At 40.5% G+C, this 19,286-nt stretch overlaps 1 protein-coding gene across 7 annotated transcripts in view; it reads right to left on the bottom strand.

Moving 5' to 3' along the window:
• The window catches only part of Pcgf5 (polycomb group ring finger 5), a 110,477-nt gene that overhangs the window by 6,225 nt on the left and 84,966 nt on the right, over positions 1-19,286 (bottom strand). For 5 of the 7 annotated variants that reach the window (XM_060388609.1, XM_060388603.1, XM_021631268.2 and 2 more), the window contains exons 4-9: positions 18,504-18,559; positions 18,342-18,401; positions 14,562-14,710; positions 11,434-11,532; positions 9,440-9,529; positions 4,267-4,326 (exon numbers count right to left, since the gene is read on the bottom strand). In XM_060388609.1, coding sequence (XP_060244592.1) covers positions 4,267-4,326; positions 9,440-9,529; positions 11,434-11,532; positions 14,562-14,710; positions 18,342-18,401; positions 18,504-18,559 — 514 coding nt within the window. The remainder of the gene's footprint in view (positions 1-4,266; positions 4,327-9,439; positions 9,530-11,433; positions 11,533-14,561; positions 14,711-18,341; positions 18,402-18,503; positions 18,560-19,286) is intronic. The other 2 variants (XM_021631269.2, XM_021631270.2) reach the window with 2 other exon arrangements.

Below are 19,286 nucleotides of genomic sequence, written 5' to 3'. Positions count from 1 at the left end.
AGGCCTGAGGAGGACTACAAGCTGCATGGCGTCCCTCCAGCAACTCTTTGGGGTTATTTGAGCCATGGATTCTCCCAGGGCTGCTGCTGGTGATGAAAACTTACTGAACTACCTAAAAGACCCTATTCTGCAAATCAGTGAAACTAGACTTTCCACAACACTGTTCATAGATTGATACCTTTCCTTCAGTATTTAAGATTTATTTTAAAATGGTCTTTCAAAGTATTGACAAACATTTACCAACTGACATAAATAAAATGGTGATTGCCTCCTTTCAGTATTATCTCTGATCACAGCTATTGCATGATGTAATGAAAAGCTTTTCATTGTCCTTGGTGCTGTGCCCAGCTACCTATACAAGTCCTAGGGAGGAAAGAGCCTCCTGAAGATAGAAGCAGACAACACTTCCCTCTCCATCTGCCTTAACTTCACCTTCCACTGCTACAGAGAACCAAATAATCAGAATGCAGTATGGAGAATCAGCGATTTTCCTGTTCTAAAATATGCAGGTTCCCACTTTTTAACTGAAACCTATCAAGCTAACTATTAAGAAATGAAGAAAAGGCTGAGATGGCCACTGACCACTGGACTGCTATCTCTGGGTAGGTGGGTGTGAAACCTTCAGTACAGAGAATGCTGTATTCTTTAACATAGAAAAAGGTCACACTGAGATTCTACCGTCCTGAGATGCCCTCTCAGCATTTATACACTAAGATGGCTCGATGCTGCTATGTACTAACTTCAGTTAGGACAGGAGAGGACAGCGGGGAAAGATGCCCAGGGCCTTGTTCTCATCTCAAGAATAAAGCAGGTGACACTTCTGATCTAATGGACCAGCACAGAAGTCTCAGGCTTGCAAGGTTCCAATGGTCTTCGCCGTATTCTGCTTTTTAATTGCTTACTTGTATTCATCTTAAGTTTTACTCTGGTCTTACAAAAGCAGCTCAGAACTTGGTTAGTTGGGCACAAAATTCTCTATTTCTCAAGCCCAGTCAGAATTTTGAGGTCATAGTTGTACATGATCCTCCCACCCCCATCTCTCTCTGTGCACGCGCGCGCGTGTGTGTGTGTGTGTGTGTAACTATCCACCTTTATTTTTGAGACAGGGCTTCTCATTCACCTGGAGCTAGCCAGTTAGATAAAGCTTCCTGGCTGGTGAGTCACAGGAATGCCCTTGTCTCTGCCTCCAGATACTGGGGTTGGCCAGCTTGTTTGTATGGGTTCTGTCTAGGGTTGAACCAGGTCTTTGTGGTTGTGAAACAAGCACATTACTGACTAAGACACAGACCCAGCTCTCTACTTATGTCTATCTACCTAGCTTCCTGACACTAAAATGTCCTTGTTTTTGTGTCTAAGTCCTATGAGAGAAAAGCTGTTTGATGTTTACGTGTGCAGCCCCAGGACTGCCAGAGTACCCTGTGCATGTTTAGCATGCTCACCACTGTTAAGGAGCCTTTCTGCCTCAGGCCTTGGCAGCACTGCCCTCAGGGGCTCCTGTGCTGCAGCTAATTCTGGAGCCATTCTCTCCTCACGCCCACACAGGCCGGCACCTGGTCTGAGCTCCTGGCTTTATGCTGCACTGCTGCACATGGGTGGGGTGATCATGCCCCATTCATTGCTCACCTGAAAAAATGTGACCGACCAGAAATACGACTTCCGGATTAACAGGCCTAGCTAAATCAAATCTTGTAAAAGTGTGCAGAGTTACATGTAACTTCTGAATTTAGTCACGAAGTCTGTCATCTCTCTAAGATGCTACTTAAAGTCTGTGTGAAAAAGAATTCTGGACAAGCGTGAAGTAGGTATTTGTTCTCAGGAAATCTGACTAAAAATTTTTGTGATCACTTGCCATTATATTTGACTTATTCTTAACCATTTATTTTTAAAAAAACTAAGAGACAAAAACAAGGAACAAGGAGACAGAAATATGAAATATTAATTGGTAAATGTAGGTAAAGAATCTGTCTAAAGTAATTGCTTCAGTTTTTAGTTTGGAGCTCCACAAGGAGAGCAACAGATCCAAAAAATCTAGGCATATAGGTCTTCCCTGAGACTGATAGTCTAACCAAGTAGCATGCCTGGAGATAACCCTGACTGAACCCCTGCACAGATGTAGCCCATGACAGTTCAGTCTCCTAGTGGGTTCAATAGTAATGGGAACAGGGACTGTCTCTGACATGAACTGATTGGCCTGCTCTTTGATCACCTCCCCCTGAGGGGGGAAACAGCCTTACCAGGCCACAGAGGAAGACAATGCAGTCACTCCTGATGAGACCTAACAGACTAGGATCAGAAGGAAGTAAAAGAAGACCTCCCCTATCAGCAGACTTGGGGAGGGGCATGCATGGAGAAGGAGGAGGAAGGGAGGGTTTGGGATGGGAGGAGGGAGGGAACTACAGGGGGGATACAAAGTAAATAAAGTGTAATTAATAAGAAAATTAAAAAAGTCAAACTAACAAGATAGTAGAAAAATTAGTACCAATGCTGAATTTTATTAAACATCTTTTCAGCATCCAGTGATTTTTGTTTTAGAGAATCCCATAAAAAAATACTAGCTTATTATCTGCCTGTCTCCCCTACAATATTAAGCCATTCTTACGTTTCTGATAAAAAATTCTACCAGGTCTTGACTTTATCCTATTAGTGTGATATTTTAGTTCATTAAATAATGTATTTAATATTTCTATATTATATTCAAAGTAGTGTTTTGGAAGATTTTACTTTAAACTGTGTGTGTGTGTGTGCCTGTGTGTGGATCTGTGCACATGTGAATAGAGGTGCCCAAACTGTCCAGAAGAGGATGTCCATTCCCCGGAGCTGGCTGGTGTGGGTGCTGGGAAATGAACTCTGCTTCTCTGCAAGAACAACGAGCCCTCTGACTGCCAGTGCCTCCTCTCTGGCCCCTGGGTGTTAGTTTTCTAACTTAATTCTCCATCAGGTTTTACTGTCATAGTGACGCTTCCTTTGGAAAATGATTTTAGAATTTAAACTCAAATTTTAATTTTTTTACAATATTGCTGTCCACAAAGAAGAGGTGAAGAAGGAAAAGGAAGTAAGGGTGCAGTTATGGATTTGCCTTATCCCAGTGCTCTTCATCACTTAGGATCAGATCTAAAAAGCAACTTCATCTCTCAGAAAACAGACATTAACATGAAGACAAAAAGTGGAAGGCACGTATCATGGGTTACAGCTCCGGACAAGGTTATTACTATAATTTATCACTTCTACCATTCGGCATTTACAAACTTCACTGAGCACACTGAGGGCTGTGCTCAGCCCTCTCCAGCATGTGTACAATCAAAGGAGGACAACTTCCTTCCTGAGTCGCCTTCTCTTTGCCTTTCTAGACGGTATGCCAGGTTACCTCATGTCTAAAGCATGTATCAAAAAGTTCATATCTTAATGGTGAACTGAGACTCCCATATCACAGCAGTAACCAAAAGACTAAGCGAAAATCTAGATATGCTGCTCATTAAAATTTCTGCTTAGTGATTTCACAGTGTTCTTTAAAGACATAAATGTAAACTGCAACACTGAAGTTTACTAGTTGCTGACTACTAGGAACTAGATTGATTTTCTTATTAATTACTGGGGAAAAGGACAATGGATTATTTTTAAAGAAGTACTGTGAATCATCCATTAAGACTGAGCACATTATCTCGGAGCTTAGTAATACAGTAATGTTTACTACACTGCATACGGACTCTTTTCTTTTCATTAAAAAAAAAAAAACACTTATTTTTAAACATATGTATATGTGTAGGCAGGTGCATATCAGTGAGGCTGTCTCTGGAGCCTAGAGGTCTCAAGTGCTCTGGAACTGGAGTTACAGGCTGTTTCGAGCCACCTGATGTGGGTGGTGGGAATCCAAATTGGGTCCTCTGGAAGAGCAGTCAGTGCTCTTAACTTCTGAGTCATCTCTCCAGCACCTAAATGTGCGTTTATTAGACAGGCTTTCCTTAAGGTTTAAGGCTCTTGTGTGTTACTAACTGACCTCAGTCACTCCAGCATGTATCCCAGAGCAACAGTAAGGGCTGGCAACATCAGCCCCTCACAGTTACAGTCAGCCTAGCTGCCTGTTAAGACATAACTTCATTTCAGTTCAGTAAAATGGTTAACACAAGACAACTAAAGTAAGGGGAAGCTTTGTTATTTAAGTCTGAAAAGACTTTACAAAGTGACATGTCTGAGAACTGGAGTTTGGGGTGGGAATGGTCAGCACAGGGCACTGTGATGGTCCTATGTCCCGTCATGAGTGCCTCTTACCTGATACAAAGTGCCATCCTGAGAGCAGACTTGCAAGGCTGAGCAGTTCAGACAGCGAAACTGCGGAGGAGATGAACTCATCAGATAAGAGGCATCCACAACGGGACACATTTAAAACTTGTTATTTAAAGAAGTTTAACTCAAACATAAGTGCCAACATGAGTAATTTAAATGAACACTGAGGAATAGTAGGGGTTTTTGGAGGGGAAATACTTAATAACTTGGTGACTGGTAAATTTTAGTGTTAAGAAATTTTAGCATTTGCCTATGAAGGTTTTTTTGTTTGTCTATTTGTTTGTTACTAATATTCTAAAGCTACCAAGATGGTATCCTACCCTTTTCATTTCCTTTCCTGATGCTAGTTTCTGGGAATCTTCATTTCTTATTAGAGCTGGCACCATCTTTCTTGCATCTGTTCCTGAGATCAATCTTTCCTATGGTTCCTCATCACCTACTCTGACAGCAGTATCATGTAATATCGGAACTCTGAGGAGACATGGAACCCGGGGGGGGGGGGGGGTACTGATCTACTTCCATACGGCTCAGGTTAGGTGCTTAGTCCCCACTCCTGTTTGTTTTGATAGCATTGGTGAGCTCCTTGAGTCTCCTTGATACTCATGTTTGCAGTTTTAGTAGCTAAACAACTTATACTTTAAGTTATACATATATTTCACACTGCATACTCTTCCCGATAGAAAAAAATTAAATGTATAAATACTTGAAAAACTAAACACATAAAAATACAAGTTTAAATTAATCAGGAAAAACTTAACTTCCCAAAGCGGACTTTTTAAGGATCTAAAGACTGTAAGTTTTCACCAAGGTTTCTCTGGAAGTTGGTCCTGGTTTTCGCACGGTGCTCATCACTACGCTCTAAGGCCGCCTAGAACTGCTGTCCTGCACTGACTTAGATGGGTCCCCAGGCTCTAACCTACTACAATGTATGACTATGCCAGCTGCAAAAATCACTCAACTAGAAATACAGTTAAGATGGAAAACATTATTTTATTAATTTTTTCCTATTAATCTCTTTGGAATCAAGTCAAAACAGATGTGTTTGTTTGCTTTCCTAAAACTGTCAGAGACTGCAAATCAAGCAAGGAGAGACGGTCACGGTGCTGGAGTGGCTGAGGTTGCAGGAAGAGGTGGAAGCAGCAAGGAGCATCTGGGAAGAGGCAGCTAGTTTGACTTGAGGTTATCAACCTACCCACAAGGTGAGCAGAAGAACATGGCCTGTGATAAAAGCTGAGGCTGAGCAGAAAGCTGCTCTCAGGGGCTCTCACTAAATGCAGAAAGAGAGGACTGAGGTCCACCCTTTTACATTTATTACATTAGGCATTCTGCTAAGTACTAAATTTTCCTATACAGGTACTGTCACAATTTTAAGGATCTTCAAAATTGAGGAAAAACAGGGAGGCAAGACAAAGCTGGGGAAAAAAATGATGCAGTACATACAGCAGAAAGTTAGTGCTCAAAACACAGAGCAGTTCCTAGAAGTCAAACTCCTGATTAACAAGGCAATGAATGTAAGTACTCACAGGGAAGTTGCATTCCTAATACGAGTATCAAGAAGTCAGAAAAGAGGCCCTGTTGCGAATTACTGGCATGACTACAACCTTTTTGAGGACAACTGGCAAACTCTCACAATGTAAAAGTTAGTCCATTGTAAACCTAGCAATCTAGGCAATGGATATTTGTGCATTTTCAGGAAACATGTCTTGGAATAGATACTGCACTGCTTGTAATGTTAAAAATGAAACAAAATCTCAATGTCCACCAAAACAGTTAAATTATGTTAGTCACACAAACTGAATATATTAAAAAGAGTAACTTCAATACATAATTGTTTTCCATGACACATAATATCAAATGAGAAAAAAGTTGCTAGCAACATATATGAAGCCATTCATGTCTCAGAAAACTTATGACCACTGGCATGGCATTATGAAGAGAAATACTAGACTGATGGTATCATTAGATGAGCTAGTTACCCTACTGAAACATGAATCTCTAGTTCCATACTGTCAATTTGTAGAAGTCACAGAAGAAACCCTGGCCACAGATCATGTCTCCCAAATTCTTGATCTAAGGATCAGGTGTTCACACAAGAGTGGGGCTTTTTAGAAATGAATCTCAGGCCTGTTCCAAGGCTACTGAGTAGAACTGTATTTTGTCACCATCCCTAGATCATTTGTATGTGCACTAAGATTTAAGAAGCACTACTGTTAAATATTTACCTACTAGTGAACAACAGATCAACTCCAACATTTAGCATAGCGATCATCAAGAAAAATTATTATGAACTGTAAAATTTAAAGCAGCTGTTTGACCAGGTGTTTGTTTTGATTCATAAGGATAAAGATATTTAAAAATAATTTATCATGATGAAGACAAGGTCCAGAAAGGGCAGAAGCCACCTATGTTCATCTTTTCTAAAGGGGCTAAGCTAAAAGGGGACCTAACCTGGGAAAAGGAAAGCGTGGCCACAGATGCTGGAAGCTGTAAAGGGACTCCAGGACTGCAGAACTGGAAGGAAAGCTCACTTCCCTGACAGTATCCTGAGAGGACAGAATCAGCATGAGGGAGTACTCTTGCCTGAGGCCGGTGACTCATGACTACCACTCCTCCAGTGTGAAAGGAATGGAAGCTATGCACTGAGTCACAGACTCAACCAAGGGCAGAATTCACAAGCAGACATTCCACAACACAGACGAGAATGAAAAACTGCAAAGGTGCCAGTTACAACCAAAGCAATCCAGAAATACAGCCCAGTGCCAATCACAAACCCATTCAAAAGCTTGTCTGAGACGTTACATGATTTTATAAAAAGTAAGTTTTGTTTCAGTAGGTACAAATATAGCTCAGGAACTTTATAAAAGCTGCATTCTGTGCAGTCCTAGTTCAGAATAATGCCTGTGTAAAACAAAAGAATGTCCAGAAACATACACATGTGTGTGCACACGCGCACGTGCAGATAATGGCAGCATTTTCAAGCAACGAGGACCAGTCTGGGTTGTTCAATGAATTGTATTTTTTGGTAAAAAACAACAAAACAAAACAAAACAAAAAACAACTTCAGAATAAACTATGTTGTTAACTTTGTTGTGTATAAAAGAATCAATTCCAAGTGGACTAGAATGTTTACTGTAACAAATACTAGAAGCGAGTAAGAGAACACACAGTAGCTACCAGAGCAGGAACAAGCGGAGACCAGCCCAAGGCTAAGCTAGTGAGCAACACCAGCAGTGGAATACTCAATCTGCAGACATCCCAGCCTCCTGCTAGCATGGATGGGACAACCAATCTCAAAACCAGAGACACAGAACACTAGCAAAAAAACAGGGTTAGAGAAGAACAAGCCATCTCTCCAGGCCTAACTTTAATAAAAGAATATCACAACTAAAAACCCGAAACCTCAAAAATGTGTGCTCAGAAACGTAATTGCATAAAGACTGAGGTAGTTGGCAATCTGTTAGTAGAAAGCCTATACAAATCAACCTTTTCATGCTTTGGCATTAAAATAACTGGCAATACTGAGCTTCTTGGCTTCTAATGAGGCTGAGGCAGAAAAATATTAGTCTCAGGCCAGCCTGTACTATAGTGAGCTCCAGGACAGCTTCAGCTAAATACTGAAATCTTTCTTCAAAGGATACTCTCCAACCAGACATATACAAATGGGCAACATGGGCAGCTTACTGGAGAGACCCGTGACAAGCAAGCCCCAGGAAAGGGCCTATAGTGAGGGACCTTTAACCTTTAGATAAAGGTTGAGCCACAGAGAGGAGTTCCAGCACTCACATGCTGAAATGCCCACCGAACTAGCAAAGACAAAATTAAATTTACTGCAGTAACAATACTGTAGAATTAGAGTATCTGCTTCTAACAGTGCAGACTTACCCCTGCAGTGTGCACCTGGCATCTGAAACATTCCAGGCTTAATTAAATGAAGGCAATGTACATGCAGCCCTTAGAGCCTATAAACAAGGCAGGTCATTCCTTATGCCAGACAGTTATAGGAAAAAGATGAACCCTAAGGTAGTTTGATGAGTTCTTCAAGTGCACACAACTAGCAAGTGACTGACACTAGAATGTAATGTTCCCTTCCTGGTCTTGAGATAGTTTTGCCCATGGCTAGAATACGGAGCCTCACAGAGAATATTTCCGTTGACGTGAAAACCAGATAGGAAAACAACAAAACCCTCTGATTTAGGAACTTAGGTGCTTCAATATTTTTATATCATCACATTTTCTTCTGAAGAAAGACAGACATCTGTTAATCCTGTAAATCCTACATTATCTATACTGTGTGAGGTAACAGCATTGTGCTGTGTTTCATAATTAACATTTTCCTAAGAAAATGTAATAAACCTGGGAGAAACATCAGTGTTTAACACATGATACAGTGACTACAAGCATCAGACTTAATGTCTGATGAGTAGCTCTCTAATCAGCTTTAGGTCCATTTATGCGTTCAGCTCACAAGAGCAAGCTGGTAGCATTACAGTGCTCCTGATTCCCACAGACAGGCTTGTGTCACGGTTACACACAGTGCCTCACTCCCGGATCAGGTGGACTCAAGTTAAAAGTGAACCTAAGCAAAGATATTTGAAACACAAAACTCTTTTTTGGGAGGGAAGGGCGGAATTGATCTCAGGTTTACTCCAGTGAACACTTTCTCCCTCATCATTAGGGCCCAAGGCATGTCATCTACTTCTGGCAGCAGAGACCTCCACTAAGCCCCTTTTCCTCAAGCCTGACATTACTCTTTTAGTCTTTATGCAATCCCACCCACCTCTTCCTTCCATCAAGACCCCAACAATTCCCCTTACTGACTCTTAGTGCTGTCAGGGCAGAATGGCATCTCCCTGACCCTACTTCACACTTTCATATTTCCAGCAGACACCAGGCTTTAATAGTACATCATCTCTGTTCTCAGGCTAGCAGAATCCTGGACATGTTTATAGTTGGACTTAAAAATTCATCTTCAAATATTTAGCACAGACATTGGCCTTGTACTTCGACCAATTTTTTGGTGCTGGAAAATAAAGAGGAATCAGTTTCTTCTCTTTTCCAAACCAATTTTCTAATTTCTTAATACTCCTAAATGATACTGTTAAATTATGTAATAAAATATAACTAGATATACAGATAGGTAAATATAAAAGCAATTTACATTTTCTCCTCTTAGTCGCCATCTTGTCATATAGATGAATTCCATAGTATGATCCTTTCCCATAATTTCACCATTGCACAGCACATCCAGCTTTAAAAAGAAGAATTAAAATATATTAATGCAAAGAAAATTTGAATTTATACATTTTCAAATTCTAAAAGATCAAACTAGTTATACCAACATAAAAGTCCCAATTTTATAAGATCACTGACTATTTCTAGTAAAACCACTTTGTAACAGATGAAACAGCACTTACCTTGTGCCGCACAACTATACCTCGAGTTGATACACACTTTATGAATGCCATGCCAACTACCTTGGTTCACGCGTCTACAGCCCTAAGGTTGTAGACATACAGTGGGATCACTCTAACTGAATGAGAAGAAAGTATAGCAACCTTGTTCCAAATCCACCTCAGAATCCTCTGAAGTTCCCAGGATAGAAAGGAGTTTTATCTTCTCCTTAGTTTGGGGTCAAAGAGATAGAACTACAGCACTATGGCACAGATCTGGGTGTTGTGTATTCTGGGCTATCTGGTCTTTCTGATGTACTTACTTGTGGATTCTCCTCACCTTGTATGAAATGTTAAAAACTAACCAACCGACCAACAACACCCAAAAAAACAAAACAAAACAAAAACCCAACTGTACTTACACAGTCTCTCTTTTCTTTTAGGTTTCCTACAGGAAACCACCTCAAAGCCTCAAAAGGCCACAAGAACTTTCAACAAAGCACACACAACAAATGTTTACCAAAGATCCCTCTAAATGAGTCATCTAGTTTCCAGTGAAAGAAACTGCTTCAGATTTTATTTTAAGTGTACTGGGCAAATGAGTTTTAAATAAATCTGTATCTAGCTAGACAAAGCCTACAATTTTGAACTTGAAGCTTACCACAAAATATAGCCCCAATTATATTGGATATATGAACTAAATTATTAATATTTTAACAATTTGTGATAATATATAAGCTTTAAAATTAGCCAAAAGTCACACGAACCATTTCCATTAGGTTCATGATCAGATGCTTCCTCAGCTGCAGACTCCTATCTGCCAGGGTCGTGCTTCAGCTCTCCATTAGTAACAGCCACACATTTCCACAGAGGGGGCCCGTATTCTGGCCCCTGCTCCAGATCACCACTGGAGGACAGGGAGCCTGCCTATACTGCAGATCCATCTCCCGTTTGCCACTTAAGATTTGTGCTGTGTCCTCTGAGGCTCAGGGGACACCACAGAAAAGAAGACAGGAAGATTAAGAGCCAGGGAGATGGACAGCAAAAGAAGTCTTCTGGACATGACAAAGCCACTGCACTAATGGACTTCCTGCAGCTGCAGTTATCCATACAAGACTCCCATAAGAAACAATTCACCACAGATGGAGTCTATGAGGCCTAATTGCACACTGGGTGTCAACTGGCAGTTAGTGGTTGCTTGGGAAGGGGTCGTTTCCTTCAGTGGTGTGGCCAATGCAAGCGGTCCTTGCTCCGGTAAATGACCTCGTACTTAGTCAGGCTCAGGCAAGAAACTCTTACTAAACTCAACAGACCACAACAAAAAGGAGCAGAATGTACCGAGAAGGACTCCAACCCACAAAGGTGGTGATGTGAGGGGGGTGGGTAAAAAGAAGCAACTTAAATTCCTACATAAATATGTAAAGCTGTCAAACAGTAAAACAAACAATTTAAGAAGTGACATATCTTAAAGCGTGTTGACATTATAAGAAGGAAAGAACTCATTTAGCTAGGCAACTTGTTTTGAGACTATTAATATAAAATTTTCAAATAGCTCCTTAGTTACAGCTGCATGAATATGATTCACTTGGGATACGCTGTTATAAAATGTTACAAAAATACTAAATTCTAAAAATTAATTTTTAACCATGAAAATAATCATTTTCTAAACAAAAATTAATTTGATTTTTATTTTACTCCTTTTTCTAGAATTTTACTACAGATCAGAATCATAAAAACAATCACAATTAGATATTTTACTTACCTCATAAGAACTTGGAAGTTTTAGTTTTAAACTTAAAAACTTTTTAATAGTTCCTACAGTAACTCGTGTAGAACATCGAATGAATTTCTTCATGAGCCCCTAAAGGAAACAGAAGACAAATTAAAACCCTAATTTGTCTTCACTAAAACCTTCAGCCTTTCCAGGCATAAAGGCATATACTTGTAATCCTAGCATTCAGAAGGATGAGTTTGATTCCACCTGGATTACAAAATGAGACAAGTCTCATAAGACCACCCCAACAGAACAAAGGTATGATTTTACTATATACTTTGAGTATTTTCCAAATGTAAAACAAAAACTTAATTTTCTTAAGTAAAAATGTTCCTAATTATTGATTATTATTTACATGGCATTCTTCGAGAATTCATAAGTGTGTGAATTAGCAAAATCCTGTCAAGTAGGCAATCTTTTTCTCTAAGATATTTTTTCTGTAAAGAAAATAGAGTTTAAGTAAAAAGATAGAAAAATATCAACATTTTATTGACTGATGCTATTTCTGAAAGCAGTAGGGCCACTTGTTAAGCACAATGGAGAACCTATGGGTGACCTGAGCGACAGTAGTAGTTTCACATCAGGCCGGGAGACCTGGGTACAGCACAAAGGTGTCTATCTGCTCCATCCACAGCATGCCCCAGTGCTTGCAAGCTGAGCAGTGTAGGCTCTGGGTTGAGGAAAAACACTTTCCAGGGATGAGTACAGCACTAAGTTCTGTGTGCCCTGGTGTGGCTCCTGTTTTACACGAAGAGAGTGATTCTGATTCACTCTATCAGCTTGTGCAGAGCACCCTCCTAATGGACCCTCACATCACTGTTCAACCTCCCATAAATTAATAATCCAGAGATGTCAGAATAGTTAAGGGAACATTTTTGAGACAAGGCAAAAGTGTGTTTCTAGAATTCAATAAAGTCTGAGACAAATCTAACACAATAAAAATAATGAGTGCATTCTCCAAAAAAAAAACAAAAAACAAAAAAACAAAAACAAAAAACAACAACAACAAAAAACTTTATAATGAAAGCAAATTAAACCTGCTCTGCCTCCTGGCCGGGTGCACCTGAGAACTACTGCATAGATGTCTAGAAGATGGCTGATACCTCAAGACGACAGCAACTGATGGGTGCTGGGTAGAAGACAGGATGGTGGAGAGGAACTAGAAGCCAAGCTTCTTCCCGCCACCTCCTTCCTGCCATGGGAAACAGAAACACTGTGGTCCACCTCAGGGGCTCACAAGAGCCCGTGTCTCACCTCACACTGCTCAGCTGTCTAGAAAGGATCAGTATTTTTGGAACATCTGCATATTGAAGGACTACAAAGAAGAAGACTTTATGTCAAGACTGTCACCCTCCCTTCCCACGGCATGACACCCTTACTCTGTGTCCTGTTGTCCAACTCAGAGAATGTAGAATGCAGAAAGGTCTCCTCCTCCTAAGCTGCTTCCCTGAGGCCCCAGTGTGACAGGGCACATGTCTGAGGTGGCCAGACTCAGCAACCTCAGAGGCACAAGTGGGTCAGAGGCTGATAAAATAAAGGCCCAGATCCTGTCTTCCTCTGGTTCTAAAGAGCTAAAAGACTAAACACAACATCTGCAGTGGTTCCTCCTGCGAGCTCAGAGGGCTCTGTGGTTCAACAACTCAATGATTCTGCAGTTTTGCCTGTGATTTTTAAAATCTAAACCCTGTATGTTTTTCTCTTGTTTCTTTAATTTATGATTTGCCTCTCTACTAGTCAGAATAATTAACAAACGTGACTTGAACTTCTTAAGTTGAAATATAACACCATAAAGTCACTATCTAAAATGAACAATTTAGTTTTTATAAAGCTGTTCAACAATTAAAATATCTAATTCCAAAAATTTTCCTTGTCTTCTGAACAAATCCTTTACACATTAGCAGCTACTTCCTATTCGTGCTCCCACACCAGACCCGGCAACTGCACATGTGTCTCAAGTAACAGGGTTTTTATTACTACTTATAGCATTACCACATAGGGAATAAATATTCATTTGCTTACTATGCTCAAATATATTCATTGTTGCAAGAGGCTAATAAGCTGAAAAATCTGAATTAAAAATTGTTAATTTCCTAATACAAAGTACAGTTATTAGTCATATAACAGTAAAGAAATTCAACAAAAAAAACCTATAGGTTTACACAAATAAAGAAAATCTGAAACAAAAAATAAATATGAATGCATGAATAAAATAAAGTGCAGAGAAAAACAACAGCCTCAGCGAGTAAACATGTGCCTGGACAAAGCGGCAAAAGACTATGTAAGAGCTCAATTAGTGACACCTATAATGAGAATGAAAGTTGCTGCCAATTAAAAAATCAGAAAACACTAAACAATATTTAAACATCAAGGAAAACAAACAATTGAGATAGCAGCGAGTTTTAAGATCTTTTAAGAGACAGATCAATGACGAGATCCAGGGAAACTGGAAGAGAAATGAGGACTATGTAGAAAATAATGAAAGTCTCCACGGACTTCTATCAGTTCACAGGCACTTTATAAAACAACTTTACTTCAAAACCTACTATTTTATTTATAAAATATATCAGCTATGACACGGGAGGCTTATAGAGCTTCACGTAAAAGTAAAGGACTGAAGAATGTAACTTAGGGCTGAAGAGATTTCTCAGTGGTAAGAGCACCAGTGCTCTTCCAGAAGACGCAGGTTCAATTCCCAGCACCCACATGGCGGCTCACAACCACCTGTAACTCCAGCGGACTAAACAGCCTTTGCTGGCTTCTGCTGGCACCAGGCCTACACATGATGCACAGGCACACATGCAGGTAAAGCCGCTGCACACATAAAATCAACCTAAACTTTAAAACGGATAAACTTAAAGATAACTGATTAAAAGTTGAAGACATTGCTTGAATGGAGTTTTGGCTACTGCAGTTTGAAAATTAGCCACTAGATGGTGGCATTGGCCTGAGATGGTTGGGGGTGGGAAGACAGGGTTACCTGGAAAGCAAGGGCTTAGCCATTCCCAGGTAGCGAATTTTAGAGAATGGCAGTCAATTGCATCACATTAACAAAAAACCTTGAAAGAAATCATTTTGCTATGTTGGAAAATTCATAACAGTCCAACTTGCCCACTCACCTTCACTACATTGTCCCCTGACTGCCCATTATTTCGTAAACAATCCAGACAGATAGCAATTTGTGGGTCACTTCTATGATAGTCTTTATCATCTTGGTTATCATCACCTTCTTCATCTGCTTTAGGTTTGTCAACCTTTGAAATGTCATCTGCATAATTGAAGCAAAACTCATGTAACCCAAAGTTTAAATTCAATCAACAATATGATACTCAGCAAAACAAAAACAAACCTAAAATGTTATAGCTGGTCTGAGTATATAAATAAGTGGATATTAAAATTTTATAGGATAAACATACTAAAATCTGTACACCTAAAGAAGCTAAGTAAGAAGGAGGACCCTGGGTAAGATGATGAATCCTCATTCAGAAAGGCCAACAGAATGGACATCGGAAGAGGGAGAAAACAGCAAACAGGACGGGAGCCTGCCACAGAGGGCCTCTGAAAGACTCTACCCAGCAGTGTATCAAAGCAGATGTTGAGACTCATAACCAAACTTTGGGCAGAGTGCAGGGAATCTTATGAAAGAAGGGGGTGATGAAAGCCCTGGAGGGGACAGGAGCTCCACAAGGAGAGCAACTAAACCAAAAAATTTGCGCCCAGGGGTCTTTTCTGAGACTGATACTTCAACCAAGGACCATTCATGGAGATAACTAAGAACCCCTGCACAGATGTAGCCCATGGCAGCTCAGTCTCCAAGTGGGTTCCCTAGTGAGGAGCACAGGGGCTGTCTCTGATGTGAATTCAGTGGCTGGCTCTTTGATCAACTCCCCCTGAAGGGGGTGCAGCCTTACCAGGCTACAGAGGAGGGCATTACAGCCAGCCCTGATGAGACCTGATAAGCTAGGGTCAGAGGTAAGGGGAGGAGGACCGCCCCTATCAGCAGACTAGTGGAGGGGCATGGGAGGAGAAGAGGGAGGAAAGGTGGGGTTGAATGAGGGAGGGGGCTACAGCTGGGATGAAAAAAATGAATAAATTGTAATTAATAAAAAATATATTAATAAAAAACTGGAAATACTAATGCTTTTTAAAAACCCTCTAACAAACCAAACAATGGAATATTCATCAAGAAACATCAGAAACTGTAACAGTCTATTTATCAAAGGCCTTCAGAAACTTAACAGTAAAATTTCTATACTTACTAGAAAATCCAAAGGAAAGATTTTGGATTAACTATATTCAGTCACAGAAACTGCAATCAGGGATTAGGCCACTTTAGAAGGTAAACAGGATGCAAAATACTCCCAAATTGAGTAACAGATATATTAAAATTAAAAGCCAAGTATTAATTTTCAAATCATAAGGAATCTTCTCTAAGTTCTCAGAATTTCAAACTATTTACAAAATCAGCTACAGAATAAAAAATAGATTAAAAAATACTTTGTAACCATTTAACATGGTAAAATTCCATTAAGAAACTTTGAATACTATACATAACATAAAATTTACTGAAAATGTTACATGCATGCAACTGTATTTATTGATGCATTTATGGAATATCTTGAACAATGTGTTAGACATGCAGTGAGCTCATCCTGAACAAGAAATCCCCCCATAGGTTCATATGCTTCAATGGTGGTGCTGTTTGGGTGGGTTATGAAACCTTTTGGAGGTAGAGTTGTGCTGAAGAAGTAGGTCACTGGGAGTGGGTCTTGAGGTTTTACTCCCCAGCTCCACTTTCTGTTCTCCTTTGTGACATGGATTCAATGTGACCAGGAATGCCTTGCTCTTATGCCTTTCCTCTCATGACAGCACCCCTAAACTGTCAACCACAAACTAATCAACTTCTTTTCTTCTTCCCTTTCCATCCCCTCCTAGATGCTTCTTGTCATGTATTTTATCACAGAAATGAGAAAGCAACAAATACAAAGAGTTACCATCCTCACCATTATGGTGCCAGGGTATAGGAAAAGGTAAAAAGGTAAATATTGTATGAAGTGGTAAATGAAATGTGACTATGTAAGATTCAGAAAACATTTTCAGATGAAATCTATCTACCTAAGCTAAATATAAAAAACCAGCTCTCCAAGAAGTTTCCCTGCCAATGAGAGGCAAGTCCTTGTTCAGTATAGTAACAGCCTTATGAAAGAGAAGAGATGGCTCTTTCTTCTTTTCCTACCCGTATCACACAGAACCCACGTACAGACACTGTCTTTTATGAACTAAACTGGCTCAATGAAAAGCATCCCCCAAGTTAAAGACCAAATCCAAAAACATTTTGAAAAGAAAATAGGAAAAGGGAGATAAAGTTCATAAGAGGATATACAAAATATCTATTTTGTGTATAAGCCTCATATACAAAACAAATCACGGGTTAAACCTATCCTATAATTCTGAGGGCAATGCCATGTGCCTCCATGATAGTTAAAACTGGAATATTTGATTTACTCTCTATCATCCACTTTTTTTTAAACAGGTTAAACTGTCTACAAAAGTAGAACCTTTGATTGTCATTTCAGCATCCTTATTCATTTTGTTGTGTATAAAAACAGCCCCTTGCTACCTGATTTTACTCATCAAAATTACTATCAAAGCACCCCTCATGAGGGATTAGTTTTACAGTTAAGTAAAATTACTAAAGCCATTATTCCCATTACACCCGAGAAAGAGACCCAGTATTTCCGCATCCATTGTAAACGGCATTAATTTTATGAGACAATGGGGAAACCAAGGCTTGGAGACTAAGTTCACAAATGCATACCGGCCACTTTGATGGTATTTAGGACATCCTGAATGAAGTCTTGTGTTTAAGAATATGAAGAATGATATTACAATTTAGATATCCCTTCGTGTGGATAATATATATACAAACAGCCCCATTCTCTGACCACTTTGCTGAAATTATTGGTCTGTGTGTAAGTTTGTGTGTTTGTGTGCTAATGTCATCCATGTGTATGCACATCTGCTCCGGAAGGCAGGAACCAATCCTGGGTGCTCTTCCTCAAGTGCTATTCACCTCCCCCTGCTCCCCCTGAGATGGGATCTCTCAATGGTCTGGAGCTCACCAATTAGGTTGGGCCAGCTGGCCAGTAAGCTCTAGAGAGCAGTTTATCTCTGCCTTCTCAATGATGCTGACTTAAAAATAGCGTGGTTATGTGTGTGCAGGTGTCAGAGGACAAATCTCTCTTGTCATCTTGAGGGACCGAAGAGCCTGTTTTAAGCCCCTCTACCCACTGCACTTTGCTGGCCCACACCCCACTCTCTGATACGTGTTCTGGGGATCAAGCTCAGGTACTCGTGCTTTGGGGGCAAGTCTGTTGGCCAATGAGCTCCCTCTCTTTTTACAGGCCCTGATGAAATTATTATTACCTGGATGCCAGAGAAGAAACTTGGCACTACAAGAGATACTTGCTAACAGATCCAGGACCTACACCTGAAGCATCAGCAATCCACCTGTGTTCCTGTCAGAGTGCTGGCGCACAGCAGATCCTGACTTGACTCTGAGGCCCACTTCTCCCCTGTCTCCTATTAGAGTGCCTTTATAAGTGAAGTAAAATTAAAATGCCTGAGGTGCACACTAACATCACTTCTTCAGATTTTTCTGCCTTGAAACTATTGCTATTATCACCTATTCAGTTTTCTCTTTCCTTTTCCTCCCAAAGTCCAATTTCCTCTCTCCAATTACCTTCAACTGGAGTCATGCAGACCCGCATAGATTTAGAGGAAGTCTCATGGAGGGTTGCATGACTCTTGCACAGGAGAACTGAGTATGGAAAGATATTACTCCACCAACCTAACAAAAATCAGAGGAATGAGAGAAGCTGTCAGAAGCACACAGTTACCTTGTCCATTTTCTTGAGGTTTATTTTTCTTCCAAAATTCCAATTCACGCTGAAGTTCTTCTAATTTAAAGGAAAAAATATGAAAATCATAGGAGCATGAAATCTTTAATAGAAATACAAAACACAAAAACAAGAAGTCTGTAGAACCCAAACAGAACTCACGTTCTCGAAGTCCAGGCACCAACTTAAATATAATTTCCTCCAGTGTGTTATCCAGCCTTGGGGTGGGGGTGGGGGGGGAAGATAGACAATGAAGAGATCAAAACTCAATATGCAGCCAGCTTGAGAGAAACACAGACCACAAAGGATTTTAGTGTACTCACAACACCAGTGTTGCCTGCACACAGAGCACAGCACTGCTAGCCGCCTTCCACTGGTGCATACCAATGGGGAACAGTCCCCAAGTCCCAGCCTTCTCTAGATGTGCACCCTCTGAACATGCCTTTGCCATTCTCCCCTTGATTAAGAGGTGGAACCCAGATCTCTGAGAACTCCCAAACCTGAGAAGACTACACTGGAAAACTGCTTAGATCACAAACAATGTTGGATAGCAGTCCTGAGCTTGGCCCTAGCCTAGGTCACTGGAAAACTGCTTAGATCACAAACAATGTTGGATAGGCAGTCCTGAGCTTGGCCCTAGCCTAGGTCACTGGAAAACTGCTTAGATCACAAACAATGTTGGATAGGCAGTCCTGAGCTTGGCCCTAGCCTAGGTCACTGGAAAACTGCTTAGATCACAATGTTGGATAGGCAGTCCTGAGCTTGGCCCTAGCCTAGGTCTTAAGGACACTACATTTCTGTGCTCCATGTAGACCACCTAGCGGAGAGGCCCACTGCCCTGCTGAGGTGGCCCTAGATCGCTCCACTGGCAGTCCATCCCAACACATGGCAGAACACAATAGTTAACTGAAGTGGCAGGAGTAAGGGAAGCCAAGGTCAAATTGC

Source organism: Meriones unguiculatus, chromosome 1 (genome assembly GCF_030254825.1).
Source record: "Meriones unguiculatus strain TT.TT164.6M chromosome 1, Bangor_MerUng_6.1, whole genome shotgun sequence".
In the NCBI taxonomy this organism is placed as follows: domain Eukaryota; kingdom Metazoa; phylum Chordata; class Mammalia; order Rodentia; family Muridae; genus Meriones; species Meriones unguiculatus.
Note: the sequence above shows the minus strand (reverse complement) of the source record. Positions and strands in the feature narration are given on the sequence as shown.